This window comes from Salvelinus fontinalis, chromosome 2, assembly GCF_029448725.1.
Source record: "Salvelinus fontinalis isolate EN_2023a chromosome 2, ASM2944872v1, whole genome shotgun sequence".
Lineage (NCBI taxonomy): Eukaryota > Metazoa > Chordata > Actinopteri > Salmoniformes > Salmonidae > Salvelinus > Salvelinus fontinalis.
In genome coordinates, this window is record NC_074666.1 from 77237930 (window position 1) to 77261639 (window position 23710).

The window sequence follows — 23710 nt, forward strand, 5'->3', positions numbered from 1 at the left end:
GCATTTCACTGTAAGTACTACACCTGTTGTATTTGGCACATGTGACAAATAACATTTGATTAGATTCAGTACGGCTACTAAACACAGTCACCTTTGTGTGTGTGCCTAAAGTCTAATTCCCTGGTGTGTCAACTGAGCTGAGGGTGACATACTATTCCTTAAAACGCACATCCTTGTATTAATTCATATTTATTCTGTGCACTCAATATTAATGTTGATCTGTATAAAAGAAAAAGTGACAAGGACAGACATTTTTATCAGATTTTATTTTTATTATGCATTTCAATTCTTTCCCCTTCAAAAAGCCACAACACTGCAACTGAATACATAATGTGAATGTGTGTTATACAGTATATCATTTCAGTTGTGAATAAGAGCTAAAAAATATGTTTTGTAATACTGGACCCAACTAAAAAGTTGTAGATTATATCAGTGGATTTATGAAAATCTGCATGCAGAAATAGATAACTGTCTTTCATTAAAACAGTAAACTACTAATTTGACTGAATACAGTGGAAAACCATATTCTATAATGAAATAAAAATTAACTATAGGATCACAAGTAAATACACAAATGGTGTAGTGCATACTAAAAAGCTCAAATAACCACGGTAAGTGCTTGAACAAAGCTAAAATGATAGTTCAGTAATATTCTGGGAAGATACTTCACTGCAGAAGAGTTATAGTTTATTAACAGTGAATAGAGGAAATCACACCATCCACTGCCAGTAAAAGGAACAAAGACTAGCAATGTGCTTTTATTGATAATTGTGATAAGTTGCTTAATGATTGAACCTGAATCCACATTTTAAAAGGTCCTGAGAGTATATTTTTCTTCTGTGGTCTGGTGGTGTTGCAGGCCTAACTGTCCTTTATTTGTTCCAGTAGATCTCATAGGACTTCTTCTCTGTGTAGTTGGCGTCTGCTGAGCTGTTGCTGTTCCTGACCCTCTCCTTCACTACCTTCACCACCAGCCCTCCTGCCAGGGCAATTCCCGCTGCAGCCTTGCCTATCTCTGCCACCGCTGTCATAATGCACGCTGTCGCTCCCATGGAGCCCCAGGCACCAGAAACAACCCGCCCTGCAGATCCACACACCCCACCGGCCTGAATCAGCGGCCCACTCGCAGCCACCCCATCTACCACAGCGGCGGCTGCACACTGAACAGCTCCAGCTGCAACACTGCCCCCAGTGGCCACTGCTTGCTGCCCAGCTGCTACTGAGCCAATAGTAGTAGCATTAGCCACACCTACTGCCCCTGCTGCGGTGCCCACCCCTGTCAGGGCAGTTGTGCTGACAGCTGCACCTTCCAGAGCAGCCCCCAGGGCCGCTCCTGCCCCCATGGCACCACCCACCCCTGCTGCAACTCCTACTGCTGCAGTCCCAATCAGGCTCACCTGCCCTAGAGCATCCAAGGCAGCTGCCCCAGGACTGGTAGCTTCTGCCCCAGCTAGGGCGCCCACAGATCCCCCCAGTACTCCTCCGGTCGCTGCCCCGAGAGCCATGGCTGTTTTCCCTGTGGCTGCTGCCACTATGGCGCCCACAGCTTTTCCCATCCCTGTGCCGCCTGCCACCGACATCCCAGCCAGCTGCCCAGCAGCAAAGCCCACAGTGTTCCCCATGGCTGCAGCTCCCACCGCTGCAGCTAGAGGGGCAGCCGCCCCGAACACTGCCCCCACGACCATGCCAGTGGCTCCAGCAGCCACCAGGATCTTCACTTTCTCTAGGACCTTCTCAGAAAGGGCGGCCTCCCTCCTGAACTGCCCCAGGGCAGAGAGGAAAGACTGCCTCCTACTCAAGGCCCTGTCGCTGCCCCGCCGCCTGGTCCTGAACAGCTCCCTCCACCTGTCCCCTCTGTCCCTCGGGAGGCTAACAGCACATCCTTTTCTCTCCTCTGTCCATCTCTCCACCTTCCATCCCTCCTCATTTACTCCTCCTCTCTCTAGGTCTCTCTTCCTTAATCCTGAACCTCCCACAGCTGCCCCCCTCTTCTCATCCCACTCACTCCCACTCTGTTCTAGATCACATTTCCGTCTTTTGGCCATCTTATTCTCCCTGCCTTCTCCCTCCCCTCTCTCTCTCACCATCCTCTCCTGCTCCTCCCTGATGGCAGCCTCAGCCTCTCTGAACATAGAGTTGGTGTAGAAGCCTCCATTGTTCTCTTCCACAATCCTCTCCACCTTCTCCAGCAGCCCTACAACCTGGTGCAGGTCACTTGGGTCTCTGTTGTTGAAGACGTGGTACCTGCCCCCACACCTCTCTATCAGGGCCTTCAGCTCCACCGGGGCGCTGGCTCCGAGGTACCCCTCCATCCCCCTACCTTCTAGGTCATCACCACGAGTGAACAGGACTAGTGTGTGGTCATGGACCGCCCCCTCCCCAAATATATGGACCATCTCCCTCACGGCTCGGTCCTCATCCTCAGTGTAGCGTCCCAGTGGGATCACCAGGAGGAATGCATGGGGGCCTGGGGCAGACAGTGCCACACACTTGGCTATTTCAGAATGAGTCTGCTCAGCATCGAAGCGTGTGTCTCCAAAACCTGGCATGTCTACCACCTCCACTCTCGTCCTCTTCCTCCTGACTCCTTGTCCTTCCTCCTCCTCCTCCTCAGTCAGGTCTGCGCTGCCTTGTTCACAGACTTGGGTGACTGAGCTGGCGCGGAGCTCTGACAGGAAGTGCCTGCGGCCCAGGATGGTGTTCCCAGAGGCACTCTTCCCTGATCCTGTCTTTCCGATCAGGACAAGACGGAGCTCTGTGGCTAAGGACACAGTCTCCTCCTTGCTCTCCGAAAAGTCATCTGGGTCTTTTCCCTCCCCTCTTCTCCTTCCTGGATGGACATGGAAATACAGTTTAATTTCTAATGACACGAAACAGCTATACAGTACTATTAGCTGCAGATTTAGCAAACACATAGAAAATACATGTATCATATAAAAACAATATGTTGACATCAATGATAGATACATATCATTAGCAATCCAGGGATATAGATATATATTGGCCAATGACAGGCTTTGAAGCCACCGGTCACCCATATTGGCACTCCCCAGAAGAAGCAATCCTTCATAGGAATGAATGGACATCAACAGTATTTCAATTAAATGTTTCTAGGACAAAATTACATGTATTTAAGTGTTTTTTGTTGTTCTAGCAGGGAAAGTAGGATTATATACACTGCTCAAAAAAATTAAGGGAACACTAAAATAACACATCCTAGATCTGAATGAATTAAATATTCTTATTAAATACTTTTTTCTTTACATAGTTGAATGTGCTGACAACAAAATCACACAAAAATGATCAATGGAAATCATATTTATCAACCCATGGAGGTCTGGATTTGGACTCACACTCAAAATTAAAGTGGAAAACCACACTACAGGCTGATCCAACTTTGATGTAATGTCCTTAAAACAAGTCAAAATGAGGCTCAGTAGTGTGTGTGGCCTCCACGTGCCTGTATGACCTCCCTACAATGCCTGGGCATGCTCCTGATGAGGTGGCGGATGGTCTCCTGAGGGATCTCCTCCCCGGCCTGGACTAAAGCATCCGCCAACTCCTGGACAGTCTGTGGTGCAACGTGACGTTGGTGGATGGAGCGAGACATGATGTCCCAGATGTGCTCAATTGTATTCAGGTCTGTGGAACGGGCGGGCCAGTCCATAGCATCAATGCCTTCCTCTTGCAGGAACTGCTGACACACTCCAGCCACATGAGGTCTAGCATTGTCTTGCATTAGGAGGAACCCAGGGCCAACCACACCAGCATATGGTCTCACAAGGGGTCTGAGGATCTCATCTCGGTACCTAATGGCAGTCAGGCTACCTCTGGCGAGCACATGGAGGGCTGTGCGGCCCCACAAAGAAATGCCACCCCACACCATGACTGACCCACCGCCAAACCGGTCATGCTGGAGGATGCTGCAGGCAGCAGAACATTCTCCACGGCGTCTCCAGACTCTGTCACGTCTGTCACATGTGCTCAGTGTGAACCTGCTTTCATCTGTGAAGAGCACAGGGTGCCAGTGGCGAATTTGCCAATCTTGGTGTTCTCTGGCAAATGCCAAACGTCCTGCACGGTGTTGGGCTGTAAGCACAACCCCCACCTGTGGACGTCGGGTCCTCATACCACCCTCATGGAGTCTGTTTCTGACCGTTTGAGCAGACACATGCACATTTGTGGCCTGCTGGAGGTCATTTTGCAGGGCTCTGGCAGTGCTCCTCCTTGCACAAAGGCGGAGGTAGCGGTCCTGCTGCTGGGTTGTTGCCCTCCTACGGCCTCCTCCACGTCTCCTGATGTACTGGCCTGTCTCCTGGTAGCGCCTCCATGTTCTGGACACTACGTTGACAGACACAGCAAACCTTCTTGCCACAGCTCGCATTGGTGCCATCCTGGATGAGCTGCACTACCTGAGCCACTTGTGTGGGTTGTAGACTCCGTCTCATGCTACCACTAGAGTGAAAGCACCACCAGCATTAAAAAGTGACCAAAACATCAGCCAGGAAGCATAGGAACTGAGAAGTGGTCTGTGGTCACCACCTGCAGAACCACTCCTTTATTGGGGGTGTCTTGCTAATTGCCTATAATTTCCACCTTTTGTCTATTGCATTTGCACAACAGCATGTGAAATTTATTGTCAATCAGTGTTGCTTCCTAAGTGGACAGTTTGATTTCACAGAAGTGTGATTGACTTGGAGTTACATTGTGTTGTTTAAGTGTTCCCTTTATTTTTTTGAGCAGTGTATATCTTTTTTAAAGTAAACATTAAAGGCATATAGCAGCTATTTCTCAATGACAGAAACGCATATAATAGTCACTTAGACAAACCACAAGAAAACCTTTCCAAATTACAAACTCTTAAATCAATTTTTATAATACTGTAATATTGTTCTAAAAGTTGGGTTAAAGTGGTTCTCTCAACATCAGCTCTAACTTCAGAAACAATCCCACAACTCCCCGCGGTCAGCGTCACAGTGAGGAAATCAAAATGCATGCTCATCCTTCATATACTCGTGGGTAAAACTAATAATAAAAACATAACTTGTGTGTTAGTGGTATGGAGCTAGCTAGCAATTGCATTTTTATTCATCAAGATGGCCAAGCTTTGTGTGGTAGCAGGGTGTAGCAACACTTACTATGCAAATGTGAGTATGCCTCTATTGCGACGCAAATTAAACACTTCCATGGCTATCAACAATGAAAGGAGGGCTTCAGTCAAATGATTAATGCTAAAGTAACCAAATTAACATGTCTGCCAGCTATTGGTAGCTAACTGCTATCATACTATAGATAGGCTTGTACTTGTTTGTTTCTGTATAGAGCCCTGTGGCTGGGAACGCAACTGTCTGTGTGTGTGGATGGCGGGCTAAAGCGAAACGCAACACTTCGGCCATGTATTCCATCATGGATCTGGTGGCATTTCAGAAAAAGGAGCCAGGCTTTCTTTGGAGGGGTGTATTGTGAATTTTACTCATTGGGAAAGTTTATTTTTAGATCTTAGGATTTGGTATTTATTAGGATCCCCATTAGCCGCAGCTACTCTTCCTGGGGTCCAACGGAAACATGACATAATATAGAACATTATTAATCAAGGACTGAACAACATTCATTTAAAACGTCACACATAGCCTACATTCAGTGCATTCGGAAAGTATTCAGACCCCTTCACTTTTCCACATTTTGTAACGTTACAGGCTTATTCTAAAATGGATTCAATTATTATTTCACTCAATCTACACCCAATACCCCATAATGACAAAGCAAAAATAGATTTTTAGACATCAGAAATAACTTATTTAGATAAGTATTCAGACCCTATGCTATGAGACTCGAAATTAAGCTCAGATGCATCCTGTTTCCATTGATCATCCTTGATATGTTTCACAAACTTGATTGGAATCCACCTGTGGTAAATTCAATTGATTTGACATGATTTGAAAAGGAACACCTGTCTATATAAGGTCCCACAGTTGACAGTGCATGTCAAAGCAAAAACCAAGCCATGAGGTTGAAGGAATTGTCCGTAGAGCTGCGAGACAGGACTGTGTCGAGGCACAAATCTGGAGAAGGGTACTAAAAAATGTCTGCAGCATTGAAGGACCACAAGAACACAGTGACCTCCATCATTCTTAAATTGAAGAAGTTTGGATCACCAAGACTCTTCCTAGAGATAGCCACCCGGCCAAACTGAGCTATCGGGGGAGAAGGGCCTCGGTCAGGGAGGTAACCATAGAACCCGATGGTCACTCTGACAGAGCTCTAGAGTTCCTCTGTAGAGATGGGAGAACCTTCCAGAAGGACAACCATCTCCGCAGCACTCCACCAATCAGGCCTTTTTGGTAGAGTGGCCAGATGGATGCCACTCCTCAGTAAAAGGCACATGACAGCTCGCTTGGAGATGGCCAAAATAAATCTCGGACCATGAGAAACAAGATTCTCTGGTCTTATGAAACCAAGATTGAACTATTTGGCCTGAACGCCAACGACCCGATGCACACAGCCAAGACAACGCAGGAGTGTCTTCTGGAAAAAAGTCTCAATGTCCTTGAGTGGACCAGCCAGAGCCTTGACTTGAACCCGATCAAACATCTCTGGAGAGACCTGAAAATAGCTGTGCAGCAACGCTCCCTATCCAACCTGACAGAGCTTGAGAGTATCTACAGAGAATGGGAGAAACATCCCAAATACAGGTGTGCCAAGCTAGTAGCGTCATACCCAAGAAGACTCAAGGCTGTAATCGCTGATAAAGGTGCTACAACAACATACTGAGTAAAGGGTCTGAATACTTAAATTACATGTTTTTTTATTTATCATAAATTTGCGAAAATGTCTAAAAAACTGTTTTTGTTTTGTCATTATGGGGTATTGTGTGTAGATTGTTTTTTCCCTCATCAATTTAATATTTTTTGAAATAAGGCTATAACGTGACAAAGTGTGGAAAAGTCAAGGGGTCTGAATACTTTCCGAAGGCACTGTATATCAAATGACTCTCTTCACAGTCCCCTGTGTGCAGTAAGGTGTTATTTTATCTGATTGTATTGCTAGCCATGTAGTCATGGCTCTTTTTTTAATTTATTTTTTTACCTTTATTTAACTAGGCAAGTCAGTTAAGAACAAATTCTTATTTTCAATGACGGCCTAGGAACAGTGGGTTAACTGCCTGTTCAGGGGCAGAACGACAGATTTGTACCTTGTCAGCTCGGGGATTTGAACTTGCAACCTTCCGGTTACTAGTCCAACGCTCTAACCACTAGGCTACGCTGCCGCCCCGCTCTACTTAATACTGTACGTTTCCCAGCCTCTGTTCTGGACCTAGGGAATGTGAAGAGACTTCTGGTTGCATGTCTTGTGTTGTACCGATGAGTGTCTGAACTTTGTGCCAACTGCATGAACAGACAGTTCGGTACCTTCAACACATCAATACCTCGCACAAAGACAAATAGTGATGCAGTCAATCTCTCCTCAACTTTGAGCCAGTAGAGACTGACATACATGTTACTGACACTTGCCTTAAGTATACATCTAAGTGCGATATGTGCGGCTTTGTTCTGGACCAACTACAATTTACCTATGTCCCTCTTTGCTGTACATTACCACACAGCTTGGCAGTTGACCAGGTGCGACAAAACTAGGGCCTGTAGGACTTGTCTGGTGGACTGAAATGTCAAGAAGGCAGAGCAACGCCCTATCATGGACATACCTCTTCCCATTTTAGCAACCATTGAGTCTATACTAGTGGAGGCTGCTGAGGGAAGGACGGCTCATAATAATGGGTGGAATGGTGGCGAATGGAATGGCATCAAACCATGTGTTTGATAACATTTCACTGATTCTGTCCAGCCATTACCACGAGCCCATTCTCCCCAATTAAGGTGCCAACAACCTTCCGTGGTCTATGTTTTTACCATGATAGCTTTCTATCCATGATAGCTTTCACCCAGCAATATAGTCTCCTCAACTTGCTCAATCGACACATTATTCAATAATAGATCTAAATAGGTTTAGTGTTGAGCGAGTGATTTGTCCCAAAAATGCTCTGTTAAGCATGTCAGTTATTTATTTTACTGTTGCAGCCGAGGTGTATACTATTGAGTCGTCAGCGTACATAGACACACATGCTTTGTTCAAGGTCAGTGGAAGGTCATTAGTAAAAACAGAAAACAATAATGGCCATAGCCGGCAGCCCTGCAGTATACCACACTTCAATGTTGTCACAGTTACTTCTTGTTAAAGAGGCATCAGCTAACATTAGCTTGCTATAGCTAGCTATCCTCTTCATCCGTTCCTGAATTTATTTGTGGCTGTTTCTTTCTAGCTGGCAAAATATGATTTTGTGTACTGCCATATGTCGATAAGATAGCCAAGTTTGTCACTGGTACGGGCTAATAATATATTCTAAACCTAGCCAGGTAGACAGTGATATCCGCAAGCTAAAACCGGGGAGAGAGGGAGGAGATAATTCACTTTCTGTTTAATCTGCTGCTGGCTTGATATTGTTCACTCAACTACGTTTTCCACATGTAATTGCCAAAATTAGATTTTTATTCAATAAAGATTATGTCAATATGTTGTGAATATTGTAGAAAAATCATCACAACCGTTTTCCATGCTAAAACGTGAAGTACAACTTGGTGCGCACCAGCTTACCATGTACAGTAGGCTCACGCTGCAAGTCATTAAAATGACTATCTTATATACAGGGAGCATAAATTGTACAATTATAAACTAACAAAGCATTTTTCAAGTTAGAACCCATTTATATTTAAGCAGTAAGGCTCAGGGGGGTGTGGTACAGCTAAGGGCTGTACTTAAGCATGATGCAACGCAGAGCGCCTGGTATATTGTCCATATCCATAGGTTGTACCTCCGTCACTCGGTCGTGTCATGCCATTGTTATGAACGTTCTCAAACCTCCTCCATCAGCGGCACCATAGTGGTGCCCTAAAGTGGTGATTAGTCTCCGTCCAGAATGACTGGTCTTAACAGTTGTTAAACTACACTCTACTGCCTCGAAATACAATTAAATTGCTAAAGTAGTAAAATATTTAGTAGGAAACAATTTTGCCAGCATTATCATGTCGTCAAATTTACTTTAGATAGATGGCAATGTCATTAGCTAGGAAAGTTCGTCAAAAAAGCTAACGTGAGCTATATAGCTAAAATCCGGTGTGTCCCCCCAATTTTAGCTAGCTAAAGTTATACTGCATCTGAAGTCAATCTGGTGACATCAAAATGATGACGTAAGGTTTTCCTACTAATAATTTGCCTCCTTTTGAATGGCATTGTATTTCAAAGCCACTGTAATGCCCTTTTGATGAAATCTTCATCAGCGCTCATTGACGATGCATTGAGTAGAATGCTCAGTCGGGCATCAGTCCAAAACAAACGTCATTTTTTGTGACAAAACATGCAACTAATGAATACCAAAAACCCCCGAGGTGCCTTATTGTTATTATAAACTGGTTACCAATGTAATTAGAAGAGTAAAAATAAATGTTTTGTCATACCGGTGGTATACGATCTAACATATCACAGCTTTTAGCCAATCAGCATTCAGGGCTTGAACCCACCAGTTTATAATAGTCAGGGTCGTTTGAGCCCTGAATGTTGATTAGCTGAAAGCCGTGGTATATCAGACCGTACACCACGGTATGACACAAAATTACTTGTTCACTGTTCTAATTATGTTGTAACCAGTAAGGAACCTATGGGGTTTGTTGTACATGGCAAAAGGGCTGTATCCAGGCACTTTCGTTGCATCGTCCTTAACAGCCCACAGGTGTGGTATATTGGCCATACACCACATCCCCTCGAGCGTTATTGCTTAAATATACAGCACCAACTACATAAATATATGACAGGGTCCATTATCTGCTACCTGGACTTTAAGGAATATGTTAATATATTTAATGATTTTTATATTTAGCTTACATAATATAATTTCAAAGTATGCATTAACGTGTCTAATAGAATAAACGTGGAAAAAACTAGTGTAGACAATACATGTATTTCTGTAGCTTCCTAAATATTTTTTACACTGCTTAAGTGCCAAGGTGGCTTCAAAACAACGCTCGTCAGTAATCTATTTTATATATAAATAATTGGTTGACAGACAAGCAGCTGATTCTGACATTACTTAGGCTAGGTTCATATGTGCAGTTGTCAGCTGAACAGTTTGCAAACTACACTCGTTCTGAGAGACTAGGCCTAATATTTATACACTTTTAAGCAATTAGCCTAATCTATCCACTCTGCATTAACGTTACATAACTTGGCGTAGGCCTAAACTCACACCATTCTTTGACAGGCTGGTGAAGAACAGTCAGGAATGTTCAACTAATTTTCGCCGCAGATTGTTCAGCTTTGTTTTCCCTTGTGAAAAACAGCACTTTATTAACGTTGACTAGAGACAGCACAATCATTAACTAAACAGTGCCAAAAGATCAACCTTCAAATAGCACGTTGGTTAACTATTTCCTATTCTTTAAATACAAGTATAAATATGAAAGACTAAAGCTTGCTAACGTCAGCTAGCTAGCTCCGTTGTTGACAGCATGCTGCTAGCTAATGTTAGCTAGCTAGATTTGCATGAGTTTTAATTTAGCTAAATGCTATGTTCCAAACTGTCAATAAATATGTAGGAAAAAAAACCTTGGCCTACCCGATTCCAAGAAATTAGACATCTCTGTCTGATTAAGCTTCACGTGTACATTCTTGTTGTGTTGCGTTGGTGAAGTGTTTATGGCGGAGATTACTCTCTCTGTTCGGTAACAGTCCAATGAGTTTAACCAAAAACAGTGGGGGGGAAATATGACTTCATGACTGTCGATTGCACACCTTTGGCGCCGTCTAGTGGCAGATGTTCCGCATTCTGATTTCATTACATTGACTTGTATCATAATCTTCAACGATTGAGTGATTTATTTGTAATTATTTCAAATGAACAAGTATGATTCATAGTAATTTTATTTTATTAAACTTAACAAATGTATGATAAATCTACTCACGATAGTAAATTCTCAGCAATGAGAATCTCAGCAATCTGAACCAGAGGAGGCTGGTGGGATGAGCTATAGGAGGACATGCTCATTAAAATGTCTGGAATGAAAAAAAAAAAAACTTTTAACTCCGTTCCATTAACTCCATTCCACCCATTAAAATGAGCCCATCCTCCTTTAGCTCCTCCCACCAGCCTGCACTGCTCTGAACATACATAAATAGTCGCATTTACAAAACTAACAAATCAAAATCAGTCATCACCTCTGTATATTGAATATAACTTATTTGTATTAAAATGAGACAATTTCCCTCAAAATGGCAGAGGCAACAAAACACTAGGGGAATATCTCTTGTATATTGTATACTTGTATACTCCTCGCATCCTCTGGCTTTCTCAAAACCCACAGGAGGTGGTCAGAGAGGATGGATTTCTGGTTGAATGGATTTTGAGGAGACAGGAGGAGTATGAAATTGAGATCTTCCCTAGATATGCCAAAATATAGATTTTTTTTAAAGGCATTGTTCTAGGTGACTGCTGTTCTGACATTTCATTATGGCCATCAGATGGACAGAAACAAATGTGACATCATATAGAAGTTTAAGCTGATGAGTGGTTGCCAAAAGACACAGCGCTAAGACATTATCCCTCCCTAATTGTAGACAAAATAATATGTAAAATAGTTTTTATTTAAAATCGTAAGTGACCAAACCCCATTTAACACTCATGCGGACAGTCACACACAGACAGAGCTAAGAAAGCATTCGGGTCTAGGAAAGCAAGTGGCAGACATCATGAAAAGTGGTTCCGCGATCAACACTTGTACCGCAAATCAAGAGGATACACCTAGAGTAGGACCATTCAACAACAAACCCATAAAATGTCATTATATAAATCTGCTAACTCCGGAGAAGGCGACAGGAAAACTTAAAACACAAAAAATAATTCAACTAATTCAAGCTTTATATTTTAAAGCTTGATGAATGGGAATGTAAACAACTCATACGTACAAAATCCCATCATCAAAACAATTGTATGGTAGTACATTGTATTCAATCTATTCACAAAAAACATAACATTGGTTATTTGCTGTTTCTTCCAAAGTACAGTTATGTAATCTAGTTATGAAAATGATCTTTCCTTATTAAATCTTCAACATGTGCTAGCTGTATTTTCTTTGTTTCATAATAACTGCAGATTGGGCACAGTTCTGTATACAGTAAGTCTGATTCCACAGATAGAGCTCAACCTCCTTTCCTTCTCTCCAGTTTGTTCATGTGCCACAAACACTTCTAGTTCCCTCTCAAATGCTCTGCTGCCACTTTATCCCTTTGACAGAACTCACCGGTTCCAAGACCCAACCTCTTCATCACTGAATCTAGGACATCCCCCTACATTTTCCTTCTCCTCATCATTTCTCTCCAAGAGTTGAGGTAAAGTACTATAGCTCAGTACGGGAGCGGGAGATGCGGGGCCCCTTCCTAATCTCTTTCCTCTTGTCCTCTTTCCTCCTCCTCTTCTCCTCCTCCCTCAGGATCTTCTGAAAAGCCTCTGCAGTGTGAAGCACCTGCGCCAGAGAAAAGCAGAGCGCGTGAACGTGTGTTTGAGAGGCATTTTTAATAATAGGTGTATGGAGTGTGGAGAATCAAACAGCAGAGGATGGGAAAGGTGCAGTCAGTATGAGTTTTACTGACGTTATGCTTGTCTCAAACATAGTCAAGCTTGTTTGTTAAACAAGCCTTAAAAGAACACGCTTTCCAAGTCTGTCTGGTAGGCTTCATTGCGATTGTGTACAATGTGGTTACAGAGGCTGAGAGCCACTGTGTGTTACTCACGTTGTCTCTCTCAGTGCGGTATGGGTTGGTGAAGTCCGGGGATTTCTCTATTATTCCCAACTCTTGCGACATCTGACAGACAAGGAGCGAGAGTTATCAGCCATTTTGAATCCATAGAAAAAGATTGGCACATAGAAAACAGTTATAATAGTATGCTTACAACATGCTTATAGAATGTAATAAGGATGATACATTACATCTGTTGGCTTTAAATAAAGTATAAACATTTCCTCTATGCCCCAGTTCCATCCACCTCTCACCAGTGAGAGAACATGCTGGTGTGCGCCCCCGGTGAACACCCCAGTGAGGTTGCAGAAGCGGAGCCCCCATCGCAGAAGGCCGCCCCAGTCAGGGTTACGGTCGTAGTAGTGGTGGACAATACGTGGGAAACGCAACGCCACGTCCCCAAAGAACGCTGTGTTCTCCACCACATGGGAGTAGGCTATGGAGCGAGATAAAGAGACTAGTCTACATTTCATACTTAGGAAATAAACTAGAACGTAAATCACTGCAGACTGACGTACTAAAAGAGAGCGTAAGAGGCGGAGAGGGAAAAGGTGAGGCAGGCAGAAAAGAAAAAAGCAAGATGGTGACAGACAAACCAGATTAGCATCGAGTGAGAAAGAGGGAGGAGAGAGAGCAAAGTGTAGTAACGGTGCAATGTCCATAATCTGACCTTCTTTGATTTTGTCATCCATGGGGAAGGGATCATCAGCCTGCATGTTGGCTGCAATAAGGACGGCCTTCGAGTCCTCCAACACCTTCACAGAACACACACACACAATGTAGATTGCCCACTGTGGGTTGACCACCATGGTTGTCCTTGGGCAGAGCAGATACAACATAGCAGATATGTCCTCTGGGAATCAATATATATATATATGGGAGGAATACAGTATATACAGTGAGTCTTTAAGCACAAAAGGAAGACTTGGAAGCTAAATCCGGGTTACTCTAGTCTTATTAGTGACCGGCTACTTAGATAGTGCTTGGCAAGTGGCCTTAGTTGCCTACTCATGAGCTCATAATAATCTAAACATGCTAAGAAACTAACACCGCAATTACTTCCCGCTAAGGCCACATCATCCTGTTTCTAGTTAATGGTCAGCATGAAGGGAAGTTAAACAGGAGTGGAGCCATTGTACCTTAAACAGGCCCTTCAGCATGATGTCTATGATCTTATACTGCTGGTTGATGTCATTGAGCTCCACCAGGTTCTTCAGAGCATTTAGCTGGTCTTTCCTCTTGGTCTCAAACAGACGCTTGTCTGATGGGGGGGGAGGGGGGTGTTCAGGAAGAAATGCTGACAGACATTTCAAGACATACACACTAATCAAGGGTCATCCAAGAGGACACCTCTTAATATTCTTTTTAAATTTACCCCCTTTTCTCCCCAATTTTCGTCGTATCCAATCGCTAGTAATTACTATCTTGTCTCATCGCTACAACTCCCGTACGGGCTCGGGAGAGACGAAGGTCGAAAGCCACGCGTCCTCCGAAGCACAACCCAACCAAGCTGCACTGCTTCTTAACACAGCGCGCCTCCAACCCGGAAGCCAGCCGCACCAATGTGTCGGAGGGTGCACCTGGCCCCCTTGGTTAGCGCGCACTGCGCCCGGCCCGCCACAGGAGTCGCTGGAGCGCGATGAGACAAGGATATCCCTACCGGCCAAACCCTCCCTAACCCGGACGACGCTAGCCCAATTGTGCGTCGCCCCATGGACCTCCCGGTCGCGGCTGGCTGCGACAGAGCATGGGCGCGAACCCAGAGACTCTGGTGGCGCAGCTAGCACTGCGATGCAGTGCCCTAGACCACTGCGCCACCCGGGAGGCCACCTCTTAATATTCTGAAGGAGGAAACAGACACCAACAGTAGGATACAGATCTCCAGGTTGGAGTCGTGTCTGTGCGTATCGGAGTCTGCAGAGGAGAGGGCTGCAGCAGCAACCACCAGGAGGACTGTACACACACTCAGCATGGTCAAGAGGTGGCGATGGTGAGGCACTCTAACGTACACAGAACAAGAGAAAATGCAGTTAAACAGTATTCTGAAATATTTATTATGTTTTTACTGAACTTGTAAAACCAAAAATTTACAGTAGGTCTGTCTGGTTGACATTAGAGCATATTTTGCTATGTGTTTTGAAGGTTATATATATATATATATATAAAATCATATTTTTACTTTTTAAATCCATTTGTTTTTTTTATTTCACCTTTATTTAACCAGGTAGGCTAGTTGAGAACAAGTTCTCATTTACAACTGCGACCTGGCCAAAATAAAGCATAGCAGTGTGAACAGACAACACAGAGTTACACATGGAGTAAACAATAAACAAGTCAATAACACAGTAGGAAAAAAAAGAGTCTATATACATTGTGTGCAAAAGGCATGAGGAGGTAGGCAAATAGGCCATAGGAGCGAATAATTACAATTTAGCAGATTAACACTGGAGTGATAAATCCTCAGATGATCGTGTGCAAAAGAGCAGAAAAGTAAATAAATAAAAACAGTATGGGGATGAGGTAGGTAGGTAGACTATGTACAGCTGCAGCAATCGGTTAGCTGCTCAGATAGCAAATGTTTAAAGTTGGTGAGGGAAATAAGTCTCCAACTTCAGCGATTTTTGCAATTCGTTCCAGTCACAGGCAGCAGAGAACTGGAAGGAAAGGCGGCCAAATGAGGTGTTGGCTTTGGGGATGATCAGTGAGATATACCTGCTGGAGCGCGTGCTATGGTGGGTGTTGCTATCGTGACCAGTGAACTGAGATAAGGCGGAGCTTTACCTAGCATGGACTTATAGATGACCTGGAGCCAGTGCACCTAGAGCATACAGGTCGCAGTGGTGGGTGGTATAAGGTGTTTTAGTAACAAAACGGATGGCACTATGATAAACTGCATCTAGTTTGCTGAGTAGAGTATTGGAAGCTATTTGGTAGATGACATCGCCGAAGTCGAGGATCGGTAGGATAGTCAGTTTTACTAGGGTAAGTTTGGCGGCGTGAGTGAAGGAGGCTTTATTGCGAAATAGAAAGCCGATTCTAGATTTGATTTTGGATTGGAGATGTTTAATATGAGTCTGGAAGGAGAGTTTACAGTCTAACCAGACACCTAGGTATTTATAGATGTCCACATATTCTAGGTCGGAACCTTCCAGGGTGGTGATGCTAGTCGGGCGGGCGGGTGCAGGCAGCGAACGGTTGAAAAGCATCCATTTGGTTTTACTAGCGTTTAAGAGCAGTTGGAAGCCACGGAAGGAGTTTTGTATGTCATTGAAGCTCGTTTGGAGGTTAGATAGCACAGTTTCCAAAGAAGGGCCAGAAGTATACAGAATGGTGTCGTCTGCGTAGAGGTGGATCAGGGAATCGCCCGCAGCAAGAGCAACATCATTGAAATATACAGAGAAAAGAGTGGTGATTGACAGAGTCGAAAGCCTTGGCCAGGTCGATGAAGACGGCTGCACAGTACTGTCTTTTATCGATGGCGGTTATGATATCGTTTAGTACCTTGAGTGCTGAGGAGCACCCGTGACCGGCTCGGAAACCGGATTGCACAGCGGAGAAGGTACGGTGGGATTCGAGATCTGTTTATTAACTTGGCTTTTGAGGACCTTAGATAGGCAGGGCAGGATGGATATAGGTCTGTAACAGTTTGGGTCCAGGGTGTCTCCCCCTTTGAAGAGGTGGATGACCGCGGCAGCTTTCCAATCCTTGGGGATCTCAGACGATATGAAAGAGAGGTTGAACAGGCTGGTAATAGGGGTTGCGACAATGGCGGCGGATAGTTTCAGAAATAGAGGGTCCAGATTGTCAAGCCCAGCTGATTTGTATGGGTCCAGGTTTTGCAGCACTTTCAGAACATCTGCTATCTGGGGGGGGGGGGGCCGAGGTTGGAGTAGCCAGGAGGAAGGCATGGCCAGCCGTTGCGAAATGCTTGTTGAAGTTTTTGATTATCATGGATTTATCGGTGATGACCGTGTTCCCTAGCCTCGGTGCAGTGGGCAGCTGAGAGGAGGTGCTCTTGTTCTCCATGGACTTTACAGTGTCCCAGAACTTTTTGGAGTTAGAGCTACAGGATGCAAATTTCTGCTTGAAAAAGCTAGCCTTTGCTTTCCTGACTGACTGCGTGTATTGGTTACTGACTTCCCTGAACAGTTGCATATCGCGGGGACTATTCGATGCTAGTGCAGTCCCCAACAGGATGTTTTTGTGCTGGTCGAGGGCAGTCAGGTCTGGAGTGAACCAAGGGCTATATCTGTTCTTAGTTCTGAATTTTTTGAACGGGGCATGCTTATCTAAGATGGTGAGGAAGTTATTTATTTATTTATTTTTTTTATCCCATTTTCTCCCCAATTTTCGTGGTATCCAATCGCTAGTAATTACTACCTTGTCTCATTGCTACAACTCCCGTACGGGCTCGGGAGAGACGAAGGTCGAAAGCCATGCGTCCTCCGAAGCACAACCCAACCAGCCGTACTGCTTCTTAACACAGCGCGCCTCCAACCCGGAAGCCAGCCGCACCAATGTGTCGGAGGAAACACCGTGTACACTGCGCCCGGCCCGCCACAGGAGTCGCTGGAGCGCGATGAGACAAGGATATCCCTACCGGCCAAACCCTCCCTACCCCGGACGACGCTATGCCAATTGTGCGTCGCCCCACGGACCTCCCGGTCGCGGCCGGCTGCGACAGAGCCTGGGCGCGAACCCAGAGACTCTGGTGGCGCAGTTAGCACTGCGATGCAGTGCCCTAGACCACTGCGCCACCCGGGAGGTCCCAGGAAGTTACTTTTAAAGAATGACCAGGCATCCTCAACTGACGGGATGAGGTCAATATCCTTCCAGGATACCCGGGCCAGGTCGATTAGAAAGGCCTGCTCGCAGAAGTGTTTTAGGGAGCGTTTGACAGTGATGAGGGGTGGTCGTTTGACCGCGGACCCGTAGCGGATACAGGCAATGATCACTGAGATCCTGATTGAAGACAGCAGAGGTGTATTTGGAGGGCAAGTTGGTCAGGATAATGTCTATGAGGGTGCCCATGTTTACAGATTTAGGGTTGTACCTGGTGGGTTCCTTGATGATGTGTGAGATTGAGGGCATCTAGCTTAGATTGTAGGACTGCCAGTTTGGTCCGGTACTATAAATTACACAGGTTCTAATGAGGTTATCTGTCCCATTTAAACAACTTCTAAAAGCCACTTATCTAAACCCACAAATAACTTTCACTGACTTCTTACCAGCCCCTGTCTTGCAGCCTCTTTCTTCCTCTCATACACTCTCCATCCTCTAAGCTGTGGGCTGCCTCAACATTCCCTCAGGTCCAGCCTCCTTTCCCTTGGAGCATGTTAATACATTTGAACAAGATAAAAATGAGTCTTGGACTGATGCATATTTGATGAGCACTGGCTTTAAAAACATCAGCAGAAAACAAAAGTGTAGAGGGAGGAGAAGACAGCATCGATAGAACACCAAATGTATAATTTAGCAATGTCTCCATCGATAATATTATCAGAGAGAGCGAGAAGGGGAAGTGGCAGAGAGGGGGGATTGTGAGAAGCAGAAGAAAGATGAGGAAAGTATACTGTGGGATGAGAGAGACCCTGTGGGAGCCAACTGCTTTTCTGCTGAATATTTCATTTATCTTTTTCAATACGCAACAAGGTTAGGCCTAAAGACAGAGATCTGATAGTGAGAGAAAGTGTCAGGGATGTAAGTGAAAGAGAACTGACAACATCTTTTCAGCTGTTTCTCAAAATGTAGTATCTCTATTCTGAACTCTTCAGTTGCATTCCCCTACTAAGACACTTACCCTCCTATGGTTAGACTATTTAATTAAAATAATGCCTGAAGATTCAGAGATTGGGTTATGCAAGCTGTGTGATTTGACATAGGCTATGACAGGGCATTTGACTGAATCACCACGATATAATTTGAGAAACTTTGCAACATCTACTCTGTCAGCAAAAATGGGTGCTGATGATACAGTTGGAGCAGCAGAGTACAAACAGTGTTCGATTAAGAACAATTTGCGCATTCTGAAAACATCTTTAGGCTGCCTTCCAGCTTTTTGTACTAAACATGCAAGTCAATAAGTCAAATATTTCTAAGACGGACAACCAGGGAAGAGGCTTAGTAGTAGGGAGCCCCATATCCATGTTTCGTTACAAGCATAGCCAAGAAGGACATAGATTTAATTAGTGTCAACACCATGGACAAAATGGGCATTGAGCATTGATGCTTCCATCAGAATAGACAAAGTGCTGGGATATTAAGGTGGAGCAGAGAGGGCAAGCGACTAGGACAGATCAATCATATCCCACAGGCATCATGCAAAGCACAGAATTTGAGAAATGACACTCCAAAATGCACCCATTTACTGTAATTAATTTGATGAAGCTTTGTAGCTTATTGATTCCTTCTTGATTAATAAATCAAACTAAAAATGGTTGTTTCTCTGTAATAATAGCCATCTAGCAATTTTATGAAGTTGGCTTTAGCTAGCCCAGATGGTTTCCCAGTCGACCAACCTCATAACTATCTACCAAGCCATTGCAGGCGATCAAGTTAGAGTAGCTTGTCTATCTTATCAGGCATGCCTGCTGGCAAGGTCGCTAGACTTTAGAAAAGCAAGCAATTACTAAATAAGACTCGCGTTCCTTTAAATATTTTAGCAGAGATGTAGGCCAACCGGCCGTATTATTCCTTTTACGTAGTTTGTCATCTGCATCCAACTGGGCTCCATGCAGCTGGCTATAGATGGGTTAGCTGACAACGTCACAAAAACGATGCGCACGCTTCAATGGGACAGAAGTCCGTGAGTTGTGATTCTGGATGGCCAGATCGCTACAAACAATGACAAGAAACTCCCATGTGGGGAATGGTAAGTGACCCGTTTCAGCTAGATTCATGTTATTCTTGATATCATGTCTTGCTTTGGAGGTGTTAAGGATTTCATGGCAATGCTAAAATTCACTATATAGCTAACCAACAACTACAACAATGTATTTGCGAGACAAGCGCTCATTGTGCAAATGTATTTACACTGGACAAAAATATAAACGCAACATGTTAAGAGTTGGTCCTGTTTCATAAGCTGAAATAAATCCCGGAAATGTTATACACAAAAAAAAAACGTATTTCTCTCAAATGTTGTGCACAAATTTGTTTACATCCCTGTTAGTGAGCATTTCTCCTTTGCCAATATAATACATCCACCTGACAGGTGCAGCATTTCAAGAAGCTGATTAAGGGCCATCGCAGTGCAAGCTGTGCCACTAGAGATTCTGGGTTCGAGTCCAGGCTCTGTCGCAACCGGGAGACCCATGGGGCGGCGCACAATTGGCCCAGCGTTGTCCGGGATAAGGGAGGGTTTGGCTGGCAGGGATGTCCTTGTCCCATTGCGCACTAGCGACTCCTGTGGTGGGCCGGGCACAGTGCACGCTAACACGGTTGCCAGCTCTTTCCTCCGACACATTGGTAGCGGCTGGCTTCCGGGTTAAGTGGACACTGTGTCAAGAAGCAGACGAACACATGGTTGGGTTGTGTTTGGGAGGACGCACGGCTCTCGACCTTTGCCTCTCCCGAGTCCGTATGGGAGTTGCAGCGATGAGACAAGACTAACTACCAATTGGATACCACGCAAATGGGGAGAAAAGGGGATTAAAAAAGAAGCTGATTAAACAGCATGATCATTACACAGGTGCACTCTTACTAAGGCCACTAAAGTGTCACAACAATGCCACCGATGTCTCAAGTTGAAGGAGCATGAAATTGGCATGCTGACTGCAGGAATGTCCACCAGAGCTGTTGCCAGAGAACTGAATGTTCATTTCTCTACCATAAGCCGCCTCCAACAATTTTAGAGAATTTGTCCAACCGGCCTCACAACCGCACAAGTGTAACCATGCCAGCCCAGGACCTTCACATCCAGCTTCTTCACCAGCGGGTTTGTCTGAGACCAGCCACCCGTACAACTGATGAAACTGTGGGTTTGCACAACCGAAGAATTTCTGCACAAACAGAAACCGTCTCAGGGAAGCTCATCTTCGTGCTCGGCTTCCTCACCAGTCTTGACCTGACTGCAGTTCGGCGTCGTAAACGACTTCAGTGGGCAAATGCTCACCTTTGACGGTCATGGTGGAGAAGTATGCTCATCACAGATGAATCCTGGTTTCAACTCTACTGGGCAAATGGCAGACAGCGTGTATGGCATCGTGTGAGTAAGCAGTTTGATGACAACTTTGTGAACAGAGATCCCCATGGTGGGGGTGGGGTTATGGTATGGGCAGGCATAAGCTATGGCAAACGAACACAAATGCATTTTATCAATGGCAATTTGAAAGCACAGAGATACCGTGACGAGATCCTGAGGCCCATTGTCGTGCCATTCATCCACCGCCATCCCTCATGTTTCAGCATGATAATGCAAGCCCCCCATGTCCCAAGGATCTGTACACAATTCCTGGAAGCTGAAAATGTCCCAGTTCTTCCATGGCCTGCATACTCACAAGACATGTCCCCCATTGAGCATGTTTGGGATGCTCTGGATCGACGTGTACAACGGCGTGTTTCCGCCAATATCCAGTAACCTCCCACAGCCATTGAAGAGGAGTGGGACAACATTCCACAATCAACTGCCTTATTAACTCAATGCGAAGGAGATGTGTCGTGCTGCATAAGGCAAATGGTGGTCACACCAGATACTGACTGGTTTTCTGATCCACCCCCCTACCTTTTTATAAAACTAAATAAAAAGTATCTGTATTCCCAGTCATGTGAAATCCATAGATTAGGTACCAATACATTATTTCAATTGACTGATTTCTTTATATGAACTGTAACTCAGTAAAATCTTAGAAATTGTTGGATGTTGCACTTATACATTTTTGTTCAGTGTATGTTTTCAATAAACACTTGGAGACAAAATGTAGTTTACATGTTGTCAACAATCTAAGCCAACCCAGTTTTTCTCCATAGTTGCGCACGTGTCGGGTTCTATGCTAAACAACCAACCCCTCTATACACTCGTCTCCTGGCGACCGGCTCATACATAAAGCATCCTCAATTCAGGCTGTAACAGCTTCAATTTCCTTAACTAGTTTTAACGAAGAGCCGCTGGGAAGAAAATATGGGTACTGTCTAAAATGCTCCACCACCATGCTAGAGTGGCTAATGCTACCTCTGATGTTCAGCCAATCAGGCTGCAGGAGTCTGTTTATCCCTGGCTGAACGCCGTGTGCAACATCAGGAAGTAGCACTAACCACTAAAGCATGGTGGTCGAAAATTGTGTTTTATTAAGACAGTGTGCATATTTTTAAAGCTAGTTAAGGAGGAAATTGGCACCCTCGCCCATATTTTTAAAGCTAGTTAAGGAGGATGTTTTATGTAGAGCCAGTCGCGGGGGCCATGAGTGTATAGCCGGCTGCATGGAGTCCAGTTGGATGCAGATGACAAAAGATGGAAAGGAATACGAGCGCAATATGCAGCCAGCTGGGCTAGCAAAAATGCAGAGAAGCATATTTAAGGTTATGATACTATATACCAGTGTGGCATTTTAATGAAAATTACAATTATACAGGAAAAGAAGTATGTTTACATAACCTATGCAGAAAAATAGATATATTTTACATGGAATTAGGTATAATCATATGGCTATAGATTGAAAAATCCTAAATTGTCCAACACCTGAAACAGCTTTTTCTTACAATCTGGAGGGGGCTCCAGACCATGCTAAAGAATTCATCAACACATAATTCGTGCCCCCTATAAAATAACGTGTGCATGACACCCCTGGCTGTCCATTACAGAATGGGCCATCAAACTCTGTATGTAGGCTGTTGTAAGATATTTTCTTAATACATTAAAATGTAGCGTTTAAGAGTTGGAGGCCACGGAAGGAGTGTTGTATGGCATTGAAGCTCGTTTGGAGGTTTGTTAACACGGTGTCCAAAGAAGGGCCAGATGTATACATTAAATGTAATCTAGTACAGTATGTTGTAACATATAATCTGTCAGAGATTAGGGGTTCAGGGTGGGATACATTACAATATCTGAGCTCTCTGCGTGATACATACAGCTGTTATTTTATGCTTTCAGAGAAGCACTGGGTATTGACCAAGTATTTTGTTGCCAATAATAGATACTTTGAGGAAATGTCATACAAAACGTTAACTTGTTGAGATAAAGGTTAATATACTGCCAATCAAAATGACCCCTTTCTGACCCTGCTTGGAAGCTGTTTTGCATACAGTGGACTTGAACGATCCTTTAATTTCATGTTTCCCATCATTAGTATGTCAGACACCATTTCAAGGAAGAGGCTCGAGCCACAATGATCTTTGTTGCATGGTTTTAGAAGACGTTCGCGTTTTTGTGGTGTGCAGTTCGCTATCTTTGAAAACAACCGAGGTACATGAAATAGCAGCATTTCATTACCTGACGGGACTACTTGTGAATAAACCGGCCATCGAGAATTTGAATGACAATGTAAACCCATCTGTATCCCAATGCATGCATTTCGCTCGCTACTGGTCAGCTGTGAACACTAGACTTAGACATCACTAACTCGCCGTTCACTCACCTCGTAGTAACAAACAGTGCGATATAAAACGATAGCAAAACTAACGACTCTTTCTCGCTAGCATCAGTTTCCTCATAAAGATGGAGACATCAGTTGCGGAGTATTTGCTACAATACTCAGGTGACAATATCGCGTTTGAAATGTTAATTTACATACAAAAGTCGCTTGCTCCACTCCGCCACTGCCACGATCGCACCGCTGGCTCTGCTTGGACGAATGATAGCCAGCGATTACATGGAAGGAGGTGGTTTCCAGACGGAAATTTTAGAGCGGCACACAGGCCGTTGTACGCGGTAAAT

General features: G+C 44.4%; 2 protein-coding genes across 2 annotated transcripts; both read right to left on the minus strand.

Annotated features, from left to right (window-relative positions):
- Window positions 1-247: 247 nt before the first annotated feature.
- On the minus strand, window positions 248-10809 carry LOC129826967 (uncharacterized). Its single transcript, XM_055887914.1, has 2 exons — window positions 10664-10809; window positions 248-2830 (listed from the first exon to the last, which is right to left on the minus strand). Exons 1-2 carry the CDS (start codon window positions 10683-10685, stop codon window positions 873-875), a joined length of 1980 nt encoding a protein of 659 aa, XP_055743889.1. The 5' UTR covers window positions 10686-10809; the 3' UTR covers window positions 248-872.
- Window positions 10810-10950: 141 nt separating this feature from the next.
- LOC129826983 (coiled-coil domain-containing protein 134-like) lies at window positions 10951-23658 on the minus strand. The gene is made up of 7 exons (XM_055887915.1): window positions 23568-23658; window positions 14716-14840; window positions 13980-14101; window positions 13511-13595; window positions 13095-13276; window positions 12835-12906; window positions 10951-12566 (listed from the first exon to the last, which is right to left on the minus strand). Exons 2-7 carry the CDS (start codon window positions 14810-14812, stop codon window positions 12441-12443), a joined length of 684 nt encoding a protein of 227 aa, XP_055743890.1. The 5' UTR covers window positions 14813-14840; window positions 23568-23658; the 3' UTR covers window positions 10951-12440.
- Window positions 23659-23710: the final 52 nt, after the last annotated feature.